General features: G+C 42.2%; 1 protein-coding gene across 1 annotated transcript in view; it reads left to right on the top strand.

Annotated features, from left to right (window-relative positions):
* SH2D4B (SH2 domain containing 4B) overlaps positions 1–19,092 on the top strand; it is a 135,722-nt gene that overhangs the window by 68,779 nt on the left and 47,851 nt on the right. The window contains exons 5-6 of the mRNA XM_063131661.1: positions 6,993–7,203; positions 17,540–17,667. Coding sequence (XP_062987731.1) covers positions 6,993–7,203; positions 17,540–17,667 — 339 coding nt within the window. The remainder of the gene's footprint in view (positions 1–6,992; positions 7,204–17,539; positions 17,668–19,092) is intronic.

Below are 19,092 nucleotides of genomic sequence, written 5' to 3'. Positions count from 1 at the left end.
ACTCCTCAACTGTATGGTAATGATAACCTGGCTTCTCTCTACCAGCATCAGAAGCCAGGAAGGTGCAGAGATGTCATTTTGGTATTATGTGCTGGCTGCAGAAGCCAAATTATCCATTAGGAGCAGAGCCAGGTCCCATCATGTCTTGCCATCACTGAGTCAGCCGCTGTGTTGACCAGTGCCAAGGGTCGGTGGGGTCGAAGAGGCGCATTGCTAGCACAGCTGCTGTGGGGGGTGAATGTTGCAGTGATATTGATGACACTACTAATTTATTTAGTAGATGGAATTTCCAACTGAATGAGGATTCATCTCATCACCCCACTGCTATTTATTGCCAAGTCAATAGGCGAAGCGTTACTAATTTTAGTGTTCGGCTTAATTCACTGCTGTGCTTCCTTTCGTCGAGCTAAACAAATAACAACACTCTCCTGTAGGTAATTGAGATACGGTGCTTTTAAAAGAAACATATGACGTTAATGTTTCTCAAATGTGGACACTGGGGTGTCATTGAATTGCCACATGAGAATTACACTTCTGGGTCAAAACAAGATCCGTCTAGTTCAGCATTCTTTCAGTGGCCCAGGCAGATATTTCTGATTCCCGCAAGCAGGGCATGGTGGTATTAGAACATAAGGACCTAAGAAGAGCCCTGCTGGATCAGACCAAGGGTCCGTCTTGTCCAGCACTCTGTTCACACAGTGGCCAACCAGCCATCGGCCAGGGATGAACAAGCAGGACATGGTGCAACAGCACCCTCCCACCCATGTTCCCCAGCAACTGGTGCCCACAGGCTTGTTGCCTCGAATACTGGAGATAGCACACAACCATCAGGGCTAGTAGCCTTTGATGCAACCTCCTTTTAAAGCCATCCAGATTGGTAGCCATCACTACATCTTGTGGTAGTGAGTTCCATAATTTAACTATGCGCTGTGTGAAGAAGTCCTTCCTTTTATTTGTCCTGGATCTCCCACCAGTTTCATGGGATGACCCCGGGTTCTAGTATTTTGAGAGAGGTATTGGCTTTCCTCTGTGGTCTTCTATTCTTTTTTTTCTTTTTCTTTTTTGTACATGTGGATTCCATTTAGTTGTCCTGAATATTAGCCTCCTGGGGTGCCATTTTTCTTGGTAAAAAATGGGGTACAAATCAAAACAAATCAATCAATCATGCCTACCAGATACATTGGACTATAACTCCCACTATCCTCCAACCAACATAGTTGGGATGCTGGGATTTGTAGTTCAACACAGGTTGTGGAAGCCTGGTTTAACCCTTAAAAAACAGACAAGCTCCAGTGTTATGGGAGAGGGAGGAAAAATTGTCTCGGCCCCACGTTATTCACAATTATCTAAATGACTGTTATACCCCCTGGACCTCTCTCATTCTTTTTTCTAAGCCAAAAAGCCCCCTACATTGTAACCTTTTTTTCCCCTTTGTGGAGAAGGTGCTCCTTCAGCGGCAGCCTTGTGTTGTACATTGACTGGATGTGGGAGTGCTTGAATCTGTTCTGAAAGAATAACCTAGTGAACTGAGTTCAGCCTATCATAAGCTTGCAACAAGGATGGGGAATGTGTCGCTCCCCAGACATTGTTGGACTTCATTGGTGAGGTCTGATGGGAGTTGTAGTCCACCAACATCTGGAGGGCCACATGTTCTCCCACCCTGGCCTCCAATATCTGTGCTAAAAAATTCTGGAGAATTTTTTGTAGGCATAGGGTGGTCAGTTCCCAGGCTCTAGCCTCCTAGTCTTCAGGGGTTATATATTGGGGTTATATGTCAGGCTGAGGAGCCAGAAGCAAGGGGCCAAGCTATTTTCCATATTGCCCATTCTCTTCTCCCAGTTCAAACATATTATTCTATTCCTTGTATCTTTCGTATCAGTGTGATTTGAGAGGTGGATACCAAGACCTCTATCAAAATTATGCATTTTGCAAGCGTATGGAAAAGAGGACAGTCATCCTGCACAGGAGATCCATTTGAAGGAGAGGCTGGAGGTATCCTTTTAAAAATGCCACCCTGCTCTTAGGCTCTCCCCTCTGCAACAAATATCAACCTTCCAGAGACTGAGATTCAGGAAACCAGAGGAATGCTTTAGAAAAGGAATGTTCAACCTCTTTCATCCCAAGGGCTGAATTTCATTTTGTAGAAGCAATTGGGGGGGGGGGGCTGCATTTCATTAGTGGGCGGGGTCAAAGGAAAAAGGGGAGGGCCCCCATTGGCACATTAAAAGGGCCTTTAAGAACCGCATCAGCGTGGTGGTGAGGAGACACATGCTTTCCAGGGCCTCCGGAAAGTGCTCATTTCCCCCTGCTGAGCTAATGATGACCGGCATTAATGCGTTGGGGGGAAATGGGCACTTTCTGGAGGCTTCAGACAGGGCGTGTCTCCCTCCTGCATCGATGGGGGCCTTGTCTTCAGAATAATAGATTTACTTGTGACACCATGTTTGGTACTGCTTCCCTAGCCCATGGAAGACAGAGGCCTACTTGCTGTGATTAAAGCTTTATTCAGAATGAGACAGGATTTGCTGAACATTTCAATAATAGCACTATCCCTAGATAGAACCAGACTTGATCTTTTATGGCTGAATCACTAGTGCTGGCAAAAGGTTTAGTTCCTACCCATTCCCAAGTATTCCTCTCTACTTTCCCCTGTAAGTGAATGACTGCCATTAATGGTTACCATACATTCCTATGGAGAAACATAAAGTGCTGCATTTGGACACACTGTTGTGATGTGGGCAAAACCTGCCTTCCACACCTGACATGAGATCTCACCTGCCCTCACTAACAGAGGTTGTGCTGGTGTGTGTCTCCGCTGAAAGAGGACACATACACAGAATTCTAGTCTCTACAACATACAAGCCGCCCCCACCCCCCACCCCCCGGGCTGCACACACTCCACTTTTCATAATTGTGGCTATTTTACTAGTTGTTGGATATTAGCCACATGATACTCACACTTTCATTGATGTGATCTTGTGTTGCATATCTTCCAAAAGTCATTCCCCCCCTCAGCTGAAGAACAGAAACATATCATGCAATGTTTGCAGTCAAATATCATTTGAATCTTGATTATTTGTTGTGAGTTTGTTCCCAAATTAGCTGCAGACCAAGGACTATTAAGAAGCACGCAGCTGGAGCAAATCATTTAAAAACAACAACACTGTGATACATATTCATGGGACATTCTTAGAACATGCATCCAAACCTAGCCCTATGACTCACAGCTTTTCAAAAGAGACTATAAAATATGGAGATCTCTTAATCTATCCCAAGTGATGTGACTTGCTCAAGTTCATTCCTAATGCAGGAGGAATTCATTCTTATCTTTATCAAAGAACTCGCAGTTAGAAATCCCACCAGAGAAGACAATATGTTTTGCTGTCACAATAGAATTACTCTGCATGTTTATTTTCTAGGCCAATACTTCATCCTGGACCACTGTCATCTCTAACCTATAAAGCAGAAAGTCTGTGTGTGCAGTGTATGTTCGGAAATGTTTACCCACTTCTATATGAATTCGAAACTTGAAATTTGGCACACTGATAGGTCTGGCTGTACAATGTACTAGAAAAATCTAAAAACATGAAATTTGGGGGTTCAATTAATAATTGAATTCATAATTTAATAAAAACTTAGGCTTATGCCTTGGGTGGAACTCCCAGCATGCCTTGGGCAGGAGGCCAGATTTACCAGCCTTTGGCAGCCATGGTGATTGTGCAGGTGGGTGGCCGCTGCTTGGCTTTCACAACCCAGACCCCTTGAGTAGTCAACCCAATTCCGCGTAAAAGGAAACAACCCACATTAATAGGCTGCATCCATTTGCAGTGTCTCCTCTTGCCTGCCATGCATGGTTTTAAAGCCATAACTAGATACAACAGTGTGACTTTGAGAGGCCAAACGCTGAACATACTCAAAGGCACCCTGTCCTGATATAGCTGTTTTCTCAGAATCTGGGGAGCCTTTGCCCTTAAGATGGGGGGAGGAAGGGGAGGGACTCTGTGCATGCCCAGAAACAGGACCGATGAAGGGGGGCAAGTGCTCAGCCTGGCCCCAGCCCTTCAGTACAGACTCCTAATGGAACACTTGGTGGATGAGAAGAGCAAGCTGAGGCAGTCTCAGCAGGACATGGCCAGAGCTGGGCATGTCCACTGACAGCCACTTACCTTCCCTTCTTGGCGATGCTACTCCTCAATGCTCTATCGAGGAGCAACATGGGCAATGAGAGGAGGCAATCACCTATCAGAGGACATGGACACCTGCAGGCTGCCAAAGGCATGCTGGGAGGTGTAGTACTGGCATGTAGAGTGGCTGATTTTAAATAAAGCATAGGTTAGCAAACCAGGTCACTATATGCTAACCAGGTCACTATCTCTTAATCCTAACTCCACTCTGCCTGTGGGAAATCCAGAAGCAGGGCATGAGGGCAATGGCACCGTCCTGCTTGTGTCGCCCAGCAACTGGTGATGCACAAAGGCATATGCTGCCTTTAGACAGCATTCAGCCTTCATGACTAGTACAGCCATGTACTATCAGCCACTGATAGCTGTATTGTTGGGCCTGGCTGCCTCGCAACGACAGTACCCAAACATGTGTTAAAGAAACAGTGAACTCCTTTATTATTACAGCAGACAAAACCAGAGGCACTTCACCAGAGTCTACGGATCAGAGTGCTTCATGAGCTCAAGTTTAAATAGACTCAGATAGTCCAAACAGGAGCTAGGAACAGGGATTTAAAGTTCAGCGGAATAATCCAAGACAGGGTCTTAAGGCATGAGATTCAAAGCATGAAATAGTTTAGGGTTTAAGAGTAGTCCAGCAAAGAAGTGTCTGGAATTACCAACATTGTAGCCTCAAACCTCTTTTGGCTGGGCTTCACCTTTTATGTGGGGGTGTGCAAGGTGACTAGAGTTCTTCACTTATTAATTCAGTCCTACAGCAACACTTAGACTGGAGTCAAGAACTTTGCCTGACTGTTTTCCCCCCTCTCACCTTTTCAGCCACTGGTGTTGCCTAGGAGACATGCCTAGACCATGCTCCTTCCTCAGCTGAGACTACCTCCTGGCCTCTTATCAAAAATGTTCCTCATCCTGGGGTGATTCAGATACTTTTTCCCAGGCTAGTTCTGGATGTGGTTGATGAGGAGTAGCTGGCTTCCCCTGACTGCAATCTGCTATGAAATCAGACAGAGATGAGTTCCCAGAACCCTGACAGTCCATAGTTTGACTAGGCCCTAAATCAGATTCTTCTGTCACTGAATCAGACTCTTCTTCTGAAACCACAGCATCAAGGGAAGGCATGAGACTTAGGGCCTGTCTACACCTAAGGGTATAGAGGGAGGGAGCAGGGAGGATTGCAGACATACCTGCTTCCGTGATCCTCCCCCAGCATCTAGATGGCTGTGTGACATCCCAGAAGTAAGGTGGCCACCATTTTAAAAATCTATTTTTAAAGAAGAGAAGCCGTATGCACGTGCGGAAAAAAAGGCAAAAACAAAAAAAACCATGCCTGCCCACCCCATCTCAGGGCTGGTGAAATTGCTGCCCCCCACTGATTCAGGCCCCGGGACTGCACACCAGCTGCGGTCCCCGATTTTCCCAGGACTGCTGGCAAAATCAGGATAACTGGGCAACAAGTTATCTTGCAAAAATGGAGGGGTCATCCCTGCCTGCCCCCAGGATCCAAAGCAGGTCTTAAAGTTACTCCCTTGCTCAGGGCCATTTAGAGGTTCTGTTAAAAAATTACATGTGCATACCCCATCCTGCATTGAGCAGGGGGTTGGACTTGATGGCCTTATAGCCCCCTTCCAACTCTACTGTTCTGTGATTCTGAAAGGATGATCCAGGTATGACCCTGGGGGGAAAAAACCTGGTTTAGACACGCCCTTATTCTCCATGAATTTGACCAGTCCTCTTTGAAAGCCATCCAAATTGGTGACCATCACTACATTTTGTGGTTGTCAATTACGTAGTTTAACTATGCACTGTGTGAAGAAGTATTTCATTTTATCTGTCCTGAGTCTCCCACTGATGGGATGATCCCGGGTTCTAATATGAGAGAGGGAGAAAAATATCTCCCTATCCACTTTCTCTATGCCATGCATAATTCTGTCCACCTCTATCATGTCTCCTCTTACTCACCTTTTTTCTAAGCTAAATAGTCCCAGACATTGTAACCTTTCCTGATATGTTTCTACCGCCTTTTCTCCCCCATGTGGATATGTATGATTTGCGACTCACTTTTGTTTTTCAAGACAGCAAGAATGACATATATAGAGTTCATCCAATTTCCACATCCCAATAAACCTATGAGGAAGGTTTAACCTAAGTGATAGACATTTGAACACGGTTCTCCCTATCCAGGTTCAACACTATGTCCGTTGCATTGCACTGGCTGTTGGTGTTAACATATGGAGGAGAGGTGAATATGTGAACCAACCTGGATTAAAATATATTAATATAGTTGAAGGAAAGGAAGGCATTTTAATCATTCACCTACAAAGGAAGAATGCAAATCTTTTAAGAATACCTATTAATTCTTCCAAAGGGTTGTTGTTGTTTTGCCTTAATATTTATTTATATTTATTCATTATAAATGAATAATGTTGTCAACTGCTCTCTGGGCGGTCCACAACACTCACCATCCACTATCTCACTCTGAACCCACAATTGTAAACAAACAAGATTATATACAGAAAAGGAGCAAACCTGATAAAGTGAGGTTAAGATGTCATTGTGGCGTAGCTGTATCTATTTTGAAAGGTTCCAAGAACGCCAGCAAAATGCTATAGAATTGTTGGGTTCCATCAATGGCATCTTCAGTATGTTCTTGGACTGCTAGGTCCACCAGCTGCCAACCTTATCTTGGTGTGTGGGTTCTGGATTGCTCTAGTTGTTGCAGTATTCCTATCATGGTAGCTCTCAAGGACTACATATACTAGAATGGAGAAAAAATAAATGCACTTATGATTCTCTACTTTATCTTTCTTGCAGTACGGCGTTCCAAAGCTGCTGATGAAGAAAGGAGCCATAAAGCACAGCGTGCACGGGATGAGTATCAGCGGCAATCCTTGCGGGCCATTCAAAAAGGAAAAGTGGCTGGTCTAAGTCACCTGTTCCAGGCAGCTGGTCTGAATATTGAGCAAGAAGCAAAGTTGACCAACATCTGTCCCATCCAGCCATTGACTGTGATGGTCCCAACGAGGTTTGTTCATATTGATAAGGTGACTCAAACCTAGGACGTTGCCAAAATCCACAATGGCATCAATTGAGATGGATTTCTGTGAATCTGTGAATTGCTCAGCAGACCGTTTTCTCCTGGGTTGCACAGATTCTGTGGACTTGTGGACTGGTTTTATTACTTTCTGAAAATTCACGCAAATTTAGTTGCAGAAATGTATGTGAAATAAAAAAGACCTGCCACAAACATGCATTCCCCCCCCCCTTAGGTTAAAGCATGAAAATGGGCATTTTGGGGGGATTTGCCCAATTTGGGAAGGATTAGTGCATTTGGGGGGATTTGTGAATTTGCGCAAGGACGAATTTGCACAAGTGCTAATTTGCACAAATTTGGGAAGTTGGAAAAATCAGTTCTGCCAATGAGTGAACAACAGAACAAACAGCACCTGACAATCTGAAATGCAGACGGAATGGGTTTTACAAAATCCGTACATCCCCACTCAGACCTGATCTTTTTGTTGCCAGAAGCTTCCTTTCAGATTTCACTGGGATAGTGGGGTAAGCAGGGAGATTCTCTTGAATATATTGATAATGAAATTTCAAAAAACCCACCTTTTTTTTTTAAAAAAAAGGTGCATCTTAAGAGCACTGTTACTTTTTGATGTCTCATGACAACTATAACTACCTGGTCAATACAAATCAAACACTCTTGCTTGTGTATGGAGTTTTCTGGTTTTCACATTCATGCCTAGCAAAATAGATTTATTTCGGGCACAATCCTATGCATGTTTAGACAGAAAAAAGTAGCTGGTTGGGCAATCATGGGAGCTGTATGACTTCCCCCCCAATCTAAACATGTACAGGATTGCACTCTTAATTGTTTCTAACAGAAGTCATGTAGTGTGTCAAACCAATGAGTTGTCCAGAAACATAGAACCATATTCCTGGGGATAATGCCATGTGATCTGAAATGTGGGGCGCAAGGGGTACACAGTCCCTATGAGAGGCCTTAAGCTGAAACATGCAGTGTTGCTGACCACATATCTTCTTTTCTTTTTTTTAAATTTTATTTATTAAACTCCATTTAACAAAGCAGTTTTTAAAAAAGTTAAAAATACATATAAAAACTTACAAGTCAGACAGCGTTTCTAATAAATACACAAACACGATTTCTGTAGTTGCCGAACCGAGCTTGTTTCCTTCAATTTACTGTGTTCAGAGGAAGATCTGTTAAACCAGAGTTGGATGCCACATCTATACCATTGATGTAATTGAGAAAAGGAGACCATATTTCATTGAATGGGTCATAGCTAAGTTGACCCGACGAGACTCTGCGGTGGTAGGTTAATTTTTCAGAGCAGGCTATATCCCACACTTTCCCTTTCCATCCAGTGAGTGTAGGGCCCTTCGGATCCTTCCAGTGTTCGGCTATTTCTAAACGAGCTGCCGTAAGGAGGATAAATACCAATTCTTTATGGGTAAGGGAGGGGTTTAGAGCGTTGGGCAGGGACAGCAGCGCCAGGCTTGGTTCTGGGAAGATTATCTGATCAGTGGCCTTAGAAATTATATTGAAGATAGTTTCCCAGAACTGCTTCAGGGCCTTACACTCCCACCACATATGTAAGTAAAAGCCCTTTTCATCGCATCCTCTCCAACACAGTGGGGAGATTGAAGTCGTTGCATGCGAGAGTTGAATTGGAGTTATATCTTCTTAATGCATGGAGAATTTCCACATATGTAGATCACATTTCTAGCAGCTCGTACTATTGCTGAGATTCTCCATGCAATATAGAGACTCTGGGTAGTAAGCCATGCTATGAGATTTTCTGCAGCAAGCATTTATTGTTATTCCATACTGACAATTGTTTATGGGTTCTTTAGACAATGTCATGACTCTCCAGTTTTGTTTCTGTTTTTAAAGAGCAGTTTCTGCAAAAAAAAAAAAAAGGGCAGGAAAAATGTGGTATTATTTATGAAGGTGAACAAAAATGCCTTTGTCACTTGTGTATTTCCACTATTCTGCTATACCACAGTGCCACCTAGATGTTATATGGCAGAAAAGCAGGAAAGGAACCCTCTCTGTGTAGTTCTTGGATCCCAATTCTGTGATGAGACTGAAAGTCGATATAGCAGATTAGCAGCCTCATGTAGAAAAGCCCTTCATATTACAGCTCCCATTTGGAGCTGCTGTCATTGCATTTTCATGACTCCCACATAGGAGGCTAAAAAATATGTGTATTCTCTGACCGCTAGTGGTGTATTGCCACTGTTGTTTTTATTTTGCATTTCTCACCCATGGATTCAGCTTCCTCTCAGTGTTGTTCTCCGTTGCTACAATCAAAACATATTTGAAAACTGATTTATTTGGGCTAAGCAAAGTCAACTTTGTAAAAGCCGAACTGCTAGATGGTACCAGAATTCTTTGCAAGAGCTCCCTACTGGGTAAACATAATTTAGAAAGCTGTCTTAATGTTTGCAGTCTTTATAAAACATAGCAGCACAATAACCACAATTATTCTAATCTATCCTTTTGTTCTTCCCCGCCTCGATCCAAAGGGAGAGGCGGGTAAGAAATATATTATTATTATTATTATTATTATTATTATTATTATTATTATTATTATTATTATTATATATTCATATTATCAGCAACAGAGCCAGTGTGGTGTAGCAGCTAAAGTGTTGGACTGGGTCAGGAGATCTGGGTTCTAGTCCCCACTTGGCCATGGAAACTGACTGGGTGACTTTGGGCCATTCACAGACTCTCAGCCCAACCTACCTTACAGGGTTGTTGTTGTGAGGCTAAAATGAGGATTGTGGCCTCGATGGCCTTGTAGGCCCCTTCCAACTCTGCTATTCTATGCTATTCTATGTATGCTGCCTTGGGTTCCTTGGAGGAAAAAAGGCAGGATATAAATGGGATAATAAATAATAGATAATAACAACAGATGAAATCCATCGGTGTCTGCCTGCCAGCAGAACAGGCACCATTGGTGGAAAAGATTCTCCTCCTTTACAGCATCCCACATGTTTCCAAAAAAAATTCTGGAGTTGGGGGACCCTCAGGGGCAGATTTGAGGGAATGCTGGGGGAAGAGAAGTCAGTTGCATAAATGTAGGTCTGCTTGCATGATGATGGATGCTGCCCTATGGATAAGTTTTAAAATCATTGTGCAAGTAGAAGTCCCCTTGCACAACACTGGATGCACACTATAGATATACTTGACAACAATATAACCAAAAGACACATTCATGCATCAAAGAGCTTACAAAGACAATGTAGGCCGTTGGCCATGGGGAATGACTGGTACGAAAGACGTGTCGCTATGGATGCCTAGACTTCGTCTTCGTTGAGAATTAGGACTGTGGGGTTCAACCAGATGGGCAATGGAGAAGTCGCTTTGGGGCTGAGATTTGGAGGAAGAACAAAAGGTGGCACCATATCCGTGTTCCAGAGAGTTCCACAAATAAGGGGAAACACATAGAATCATTAAATGGATAATCAGATCGTCAGGAAGCTGAGGGAGATAGAGATGGAGGCATGAGCAAATTGGTTTATAGTCAGAGTCACTTTTGCATTGTTGACTCATTCTCTCCCATGTCCTCATTAATCTGTAGATTTGTTTTAATCCACGTGAAAATATACATTGAAATAATATTTTATGATGCATTTTCTCCCAAAATACTCATTTTGACACTTTCTTAAGCTGAGGACTACATTGGAACATTCTGGAAATGCAAAAACTGGTGGAGAACTAAGTTCCAATCTGCACATTAGTTTGGGATGTGCTGATCGTGTCCGTTTGTATTGGAATCAACAGATAATGAATTCTTCAAGCATCCCTAACAAGGATGTGAAGGTAGAAACATGAATAGGTTTTGAGAATAGAGAGTTTTAATTGTAAGGAGAAAAGGCAGTATCATGGTGTCATTCCACAATGTTGTCGAAAAAGCTGTTTTTTAGCATTTAGCATTATGGGGAAAGGAATTTGTTGTTGGTCTTGCTTTTAATAAGCAAATACACAAATGTCTGGAGATCCATGTAGCTCAGCTTTCTGTATTCCAATAGTAACCAGCTCCCATAGCTCAGATGCAGAGAGAAGCTCATAAAGAGAGCATAATAATGTCAGTATATCTTTAGTTTTAAGTCAGACATGAATCTGGTTGTGCTTCTAGCTATTATGGCTAGCAGGTACTGACAAACCTGTCCTCCATCTATTTTTCTAATCTTTCTAAAAGCATTTTTGCTCTCGGCCATCACAATATCCTGTGGCAATGAATTCCCATCAGCTGATAATGTGTGTTGGTATGAATGAATACTTCCTTTTATTTTTCACAAACCTGCTGCCTCTTTCACTAGATGATCTCCTGACTGAGTAATTTAAGGAGAGTGAGCAAGAGTTAATCATATTCCTCTGTTATTTGCTGTCTCCACACCTTACATAATCTTCAAAATCTCCCTCCAGTTCTTTTCTTTTTGAATATAAGACACCCCAAGTACTTAAAGAACCTCCACAGATGCAGGACATTCTGTGTGGAGACTTTGACCCCAGGGGGCATCAGGCCAGTCAGGGTAACATGTTTCTAAGCCTTCCTGCTGCCGTTTGAGACAATAAAGAGGTCTTCCAAGTAATCTACAAAGCTTTATTCAGCAAATAAACATCTCTTCGCACCTAAAGAGAGCATAAATACTAGCAACTTTTTTCTATGCAAAACTTGGCTAACTAAGCGAGACAGTTCTCCCTTCAACAAAAGGGAAGGTTTTTCCCTGAGACCCTTTAACTTAAGGGAGGATTCCTCTGAAGAAGCCTTTGGTGAGAAGCTAGCCGAGCTGATCACCTCTTGGCTATGTTTAGCTCTGCCCGTTTGAATCTGCAGTGGACTCTGGGATCAGCCAACTAAGAAGCCCTTTCCCCCTTTGAGGACTGCTGAGTTCCCACAGACTCTGAGTTGTTAACATTTTCACTGATACGGTCCAGTGAAGATTCATCCCTGGTGGGTGAATAGGCTGTGAGAATCACCGCTCCCGCTTCCTGTGTAGGCTGATATATTTCTAGTCCTGTTTCTTCAGCTTCAGAATCTGATTCTGATTGATAGGCTGAAACTCCTTCCCCCATACCAAGGGGAACAGGCCTGATCATGACACAGGGGTGAATGACAGGTTTTGCCATCAACCGCAACAGTGTCCCTTAGTGCAACACTTTACTTCATAACAACTAGTGCCGAGCCAAAGTATTTTTGTAAGTTATTGGGGATAGGGCATGAAAATATCCCCCAAGATTGAATAAACCTTCAGGAGGTTGTCAAATTTTAACCCTGGGGGTGGGGAATCTTATCTTTAAAGATGAGTTAGTCAAAGATCCAACTTACACACCCTCTTGCACTCAGTCACCTTTTCTTTAAAGACCCTTCTGAACATTCTTCGAATTCACCCATCCTCAAAAGTTGCTGAATGTTCCCCCCACCCCACCCCACCCCACCCCACCCCACCCCACTTCACTTACACAGGTAACAAATGGCCTCATAAAGTGAATAGAAGACGTTCAGCCCAGCTTTACTAAGAATATAAGACATCCCAGCATAATCAGAGCAAAAAAGCTTCACCTAGTCCCATGTTCTCATTCCCACCATGGCCAAACAGATGTTTCCAAGCAGCCTACCAGCAGGACGGGAAATGCAGCAGCTTTCTTCCCACTGATTGTCCACCAGCAGCTGATATTCATAAGCATAATGTCTCTGAACCTGGAGATCCCATATAATATATGGCCACAACTGGCAACCTGGTGCCCTCCAAATCTTTTGGACTATACCTCCCAGCATTCCTGACCATTGGCTGCCACGGAGGCCAATTGGGGTCCTTGAGGGGGCTCTCCTCTTCCTCCTTCCAATTAAACATTATGCACTAGAATGAGATGGAGACTTTGTGGACCTCACCTCCTCATCCCACTCCACATTGTCCACGCAAAGCCTCACCCCAATCGGTTCACCAGGTAGGCAAATTCCAATAGGCTCACTTGGTCCTTGGATTGGGATTGGTCTCAGGATTTATTCTTGGAGACATATTTTTTCCTGAATTCTCTGCAAGCTACATTAACAATTTTCACCCCTGATGGAGGCCCAGAAATATATGGTACAGGGCCAAAATGTATTATTATTATTATTATTATTATTATTATTATTATTATTATTATTATTATTAATAGCATTTATATCCTGCCTTTTTTCCTCCAAGGAACCCAAGGTGGCATACACAATCCTCAAAGGAATAAAACTACTCTGAGGAATAAAACTATTTTTTTTTACATCCTGAGATGTTGTCTCTCCTTTTCACTGCCTCCCTGTTCCAGCCACCTTGCATCTTATGAGCAGCAGGTCTCCTGATACCTCAACGCTGAAGCCTCTTGTTGTAGCCCAGATAACAGCAACCACCACCCTGCTAAAACAAATAATAAGGCAAAGCTAGGAAGGCCCCGTGGAGAATGAGCAACTACTCCAGAGAGAGAGAGAGAGAGAGGTGTGGAGAGCCCCACTTGAGCTGATTGGGAGCCACCAATGGCTTTCGGACCTTGCAGTGCAGAACACTGTGGTAGGGTATGATGGAATTTTTGAGAAGTGCTTTTTCGATACATAGAGTTCAGATTCTTAGAATAGACCCATTGGAATCAATGGGACAAGTGAACATAAGAAGAGCCCTGCTGGATCAGACCAAAGGTTTATCTAGTCCATCTTTCTGTTCACACAGTGGCCCATGGGGAAGCCCACAAGCAGTGCAACAGAACCATTCTGCTCATGTTCCCCAGTAACTGGTGAATCATGACTAATGTATGTCCCATTGATTTCAGTGAGTCTTCTTGAACTAAGACTAAGGCTAGATCTACACTACTGCTTTATAGCGGTATTGAAATGCACCGATAACTGTTGGGGCAGAATCCAAAGTCCATATACCGCTTTCTTAGTGTTATTTTCTGCTTTTATATTCCACATTCATAAGGATTTGACACAAGGCGCGTCATCAGATGAGCGTTTTATCGCACGCTCGATACTGGCCTCTCACGGGTTTTCGTGGGTCCTTTTGACAATGCCGTCCACCTCCTGCACATCTCCCTCTCCTTCTGGTCTTTTTTCTGCAACAAAATAAGACCCAGTAAGTCTGGTGTTTTTTTAAAAAAATTAAACTTGCCTCCATTTCCTGCTGTGTGCAGGAAAAGCAGCGTGATAAAAATGCCCACATGGTCATTGCTACTTCCTCTTTCTTCCCTGTGTGAAGGAAAAGTTGCTCATTCCTATTGTGGGACAGCAGCAGGAGGCGAAAGCGATGATAGGGAAACACAATTTTCCTTCTGTCTGATGATGCTCAAGGTATAGATCTGGCCCAAGTCTAGATTCAACCCATTGTGTTTATTTTAATATCAACATTGCAATATGCAAAACAAATATTGTTATCTATCACATGCATTCCCCCCCCCATTCCCATTTAATTTCCCAACCTCCATTTCTCTCTTGCCCTTCAAAACTTTCCTTAACAATGTCAAACTTCCATAAAAATGTCCTCCCTATTAAAAAGTTTGGGTCTTGTTGGCAGCCCATTATATTTGCAATCACACTTCCAGACCATTGGTCCAGTTTGCATTGCAAGATAAAACCACACTTTTTTTAAAAAAAAACCCGAGGATTACTGTGAGCGAGGCAGCTGGCTGGTGCGTGCTGCCTAATTGCTCCTGCTGTAAAATGGAATGGCTGAACAATCCACAGATTTCCCATACATAATTTGTTTAGTGTTACAGGTGAACCAGGAGCCAGGTTTATGTCTCTCCCAACAAGCCAGGAAATGGAACAAATTAGGAGCTCTGTTTCAAGCAAAACCAAATTGGCAGATTTTGGTTGAGAATTTCCTCCCAATGTTCATTTTCAACTCTAGTTGTGTGAGTTTTCTTTGGACAAAATTAATGCCTTCTTGATGTGTTTTTATTGATCCCTTGCCTGTCTGGTAAATTCCGTAAATTTCCAACAGTGGAAAAGAAACCCAGCACAGCATATGGAATTAGGCAAAGTTTTATCAGTGGCTCCTCCTGGGTTTACATGGCACCATATGATATTATTAATTAGTCTTGGGGTTATGAACAAGCTAGTGTGAACTATAACATGCTGTTCGTTTATTTTTTAAAATTTACAACCACAAAAAATGTCCTACTAAGTACAAGCAGGTCTCTTTGCGTCGATATGTATTTTCATTTTTAATGCCAAGAATTGTGATTGTCAGTCTTTGCTCTTGTGAAGTCTGGCAACCCAGCAGGACAAAAGGAACCCAACTCCCTTCCTGCTCAGCGTTTTGTGCTCTGCTTTGACAAGCAATCTCTCTGACTCGCTGCGTTTTGATACAGAATCTTGCCTCTAATGACTGCTGGCATTCCCAGCGTGATTAGGGAATTTAAAAAAAGTCTCTAAAAGGCAGAGGATTCGCTATGTTTTGCTTGTGAGTTGCACTACTCTCATTATTTTCTGATTGTAAATAAAGGAGACTCCTCAATAAACACTGATAAATTTGAAAGACTGTGGAATATAATTAATCTTCGAGTTCTTAATCTTCTAAAGTGTTGCCCTTTAGTGTAGAATTTAGCAGTAGTAGTTAATTCTTAAGTGAGGCCAAAAAGATATTTTAAAGGGGATGACAATTATTCTGTACTTATCCAAAGCTGTTTGTCTGTCTGTAAGTGATATTACGATATGATCCCAGAAGCAGGTAGGATGCTTAATCTGATTCTTGTCCGGAGCTGAATATTGAATCTGTTTGGATGCTCACAAAGGGAAAGGTGGATTAACAGTCCACTTAAATAATGTGTCGATCATCTGAGTGGTAATTCAGGATTGATGAAGATTAAGTATTTCCTTTATCGTAATATGTTGCATGGGAATGATTTCTGACCACACTTCTGCCAAGGCACCAAACATGTCGATGAACGTTCCGGTTCCACCATACCATTGTGGAGAGGGTGAACCTGGAATAGGGATGTACAAAAATTTCGTTACTGTTCGCAAATCATACAAACATCTCCCGTTCACAACCCTGAACATGAGCAGGAGCAGGAGCGCTTGTGTTCAAAAGTTCACACTTGTGCAAATGTGCACTCTTAAGTAATGCGCTTTCCTCCCCTGCCCACAAGCTCTATTTTTGTGATTTAGCATATGGGGTGGGGAAGTGCACATTTAGGGGGGATGCTTGGAAAACTGCACATTTTTTATGTTAGAAAATTTGCAGTTTTCCTGCTCAGAAAAAAAGGCTCCTGCATTTGGAAGTGAGAACAAGGTGAGAAACATTTGGGTGGAAAACAGAGAACTTTGATGAGCTCAAACATTGCTTGTTCTACCACCTTTAACCTGGACATCACCTCAGTGTGCTATTTCCATGAAATATAGGTACAATTTAAAATTACTCTCCACTTAGCATAGTGGCTAAGTTGTTAAACCAATACCTGACTGGGGCATTAAAGGTAGAGCTGTATCTCAATCAAAGGCTTTTAAGTTGATCAATTGCTTGGTTTCTAACTGATTAATTGATTAAACATGTTTACCTATTGCAAACCTTTAATGAGGAAGGACATTTTCTCATAATTGTAAAGGTGAGTACAGCCAACAGTTGACTAAGTGGCCACTTACTGCAGTGAACTCGTAAGTACTTGGGGTAGTATCCAACGTTAGTCCTACATAAAGTAAACTCATTGAAGTGGATACTGCCCTTGGTTCCAAATGGAGAAGAAAATTCTACCACCTCTCTTGTTTCTTAGATTTCTGACTGGGAGCAGATGTGAGGTGTTATTTTCTTTATCCTTAGCAGGATGTTACGGATGATCAGCTTAGTACATGGTTTAATGTGTAGTGTGTGTAAGTTATTATTTGGTAAATGGTAAGATAAATTTACAATGTAATAAATGTGAACCACTAGAGAAACCTGTCTTGCCAGGTACAATGGCTTGTAAAAGTTATCAGAAAGGCAGCAACCATTTCCCACAGGAAAGTCATTTTTGGACAGCATTCCTGTGGTTACTGTACTATGTCTGCCAAATGTGCTCCATAAGCAGATACATAAAACCTTTCGTGAAAACTACTCCAGAGAGGTTCTCAATATATTCTCAGAGAGATCCCTAATTTACTTCATTTTTAGACATAATACCCAGTTACAACTTTATTTTGCCTCACAGACTAGAGGAGTCATGTAGAAGGTTGGGAAATAGTATTTATAAGCAATAATTGCCTTTTTTTTTTAAGAGGGGAAAAACTCTTTTCTTTTGTAGCTAGAGTACCTTTTTTTCTTGTGCAGTAATCTCTGCATGGCTTTAACCTCCTTTTCTTTTTAATTTAATACAGCAAAGCCTGGGAACGGCCTTCAAGGCCTTTCTCCAGAGAAGTCATAATTCAGTGGTTCAAAGAAGAACAGCTTCCACGCCGTGCTGGATTTGAAAGGAACTCTAATACTGTTGCTCCTTGGTTTCATGGTAAAGCTGATCTCTACTGGCATTCTTAAGTGTGAAGTGTGTTTTCAGGAAGCTCTTGGTGGCAGTGGGTTCTTGGAGAGGTTTGTTTTCTGAAGGGAACTGGAACATTTGAGATGTGCTCAACCTAAGACTGAAAGCATAACTGTCTGTCTATAAAAATAATATGAAATGGATACATCTCTCTCAAAATGGTACTTATCAATCTCTGAGGTATTTATTAGCTTGATGCAGCATACTGTCTAAGGCCCAGGAATGGCTGAGGTGGTATACCTGTGGCAGGGCTGTACCACTTCACACTGTGCAGGCTCTTACTTACATACTTACTCACTGCATTTATATGAAGATGCCAAATATCATTGTCTTCTGGGTCGCTAAGAGCACAAAATTATACGATATAATTTAAAAACAAAATAAAACACATAAAATAACACTGATCACAAGTTATAGTGTAGTGGGGAGAGTGTTGGACTGGACCTGGGTGCTTGTTCCCACTGGGCATGAAGCTTACTGGGACTGGGTGGCTTTGGGCACAAGCACTGATTCTCAGTTGAATCTACCTCACAGGGTTGTTGTGAGGATAAAATGGAGAGGAGGGAAAAGGCGGGATATCGTTTTATGAACTGTTGTAAACTGCCCAGACAGCTTCAGCTCTGGGGTGGTATAGAAAAGAAATTAATAAATAACAACAACAACAACAACAAGAATAACAACAATATAAATAAATCTAATACTAAATAAATAAATAAATAAGAATTTGGAGTTTAAAAATTGCCACAGGAAATAAAAAAGAGGTAACTACAGATATTCACACCCACAATGACTGAGAATATTAAAAATACATATTTTGTTAGAAGTCTGGGAGAATAAAAAAGTCTTCACCGGGCACAGAAATGACCATAAAGAAGGTGTTAAATGAGCCAATTAGGTTTGTCTATTTGATGTTGTCACGAGACTGAGGAAGGGACAGTGAAAGCAGCATGAATAAATAAGCAAACATTTTCACTAAGATGAATAAATAAGCAAACATTTTCACCAAGATAGAGGCATTTTGCAACAAATAAATACATGAGTTGTTTCAGCTTAGCTCTAGCTTGATTGCATTTGAGGCAGATATGTGCAGATTGCGTAGGGCAGGGTTACATTATTATTTTATTTCATTTATATCCCGCCTTTATCCAGCATACATAATCCTCCTCTGCTCCATTTTATCCTCACAACAACAACCCTGTGAGGTAGGTTGGGCTGAGAGTCTGTGACTGGCCTAAAGTCACCCAGTGGGTTTCCATGGCCAAGTGGGACTAGAACCCAGATCTCCCAACTCCCAGTTCAACACTTTAGAAAGCTTTGTTGGCAAGGCTTGGGTGAAATTCCCTTGTTCGTGAAACTACTGAGTGATTCTCTTTTTAAGATGAAATTTGTGGAGCA

This window comes from Elgaria multicarinata, chromosome 8 (genome assembly GCF_023053635.1).
Source record: "Elgaria multicarinata webbii isolate HBS135686 ecotype San Diego chromosome 8, rElgMul1.1.pri, whole genome shotgun sequence".
Lineage (NCBI taxonomy): Eukaryota > Metazoa > Chordata > Lepidosauria > Squamata > Anguidae > Elgaria > Elgaria multicarinata.
This window is presented reverse-complemented; position numbering and strand designations above follow the sequence as displayed.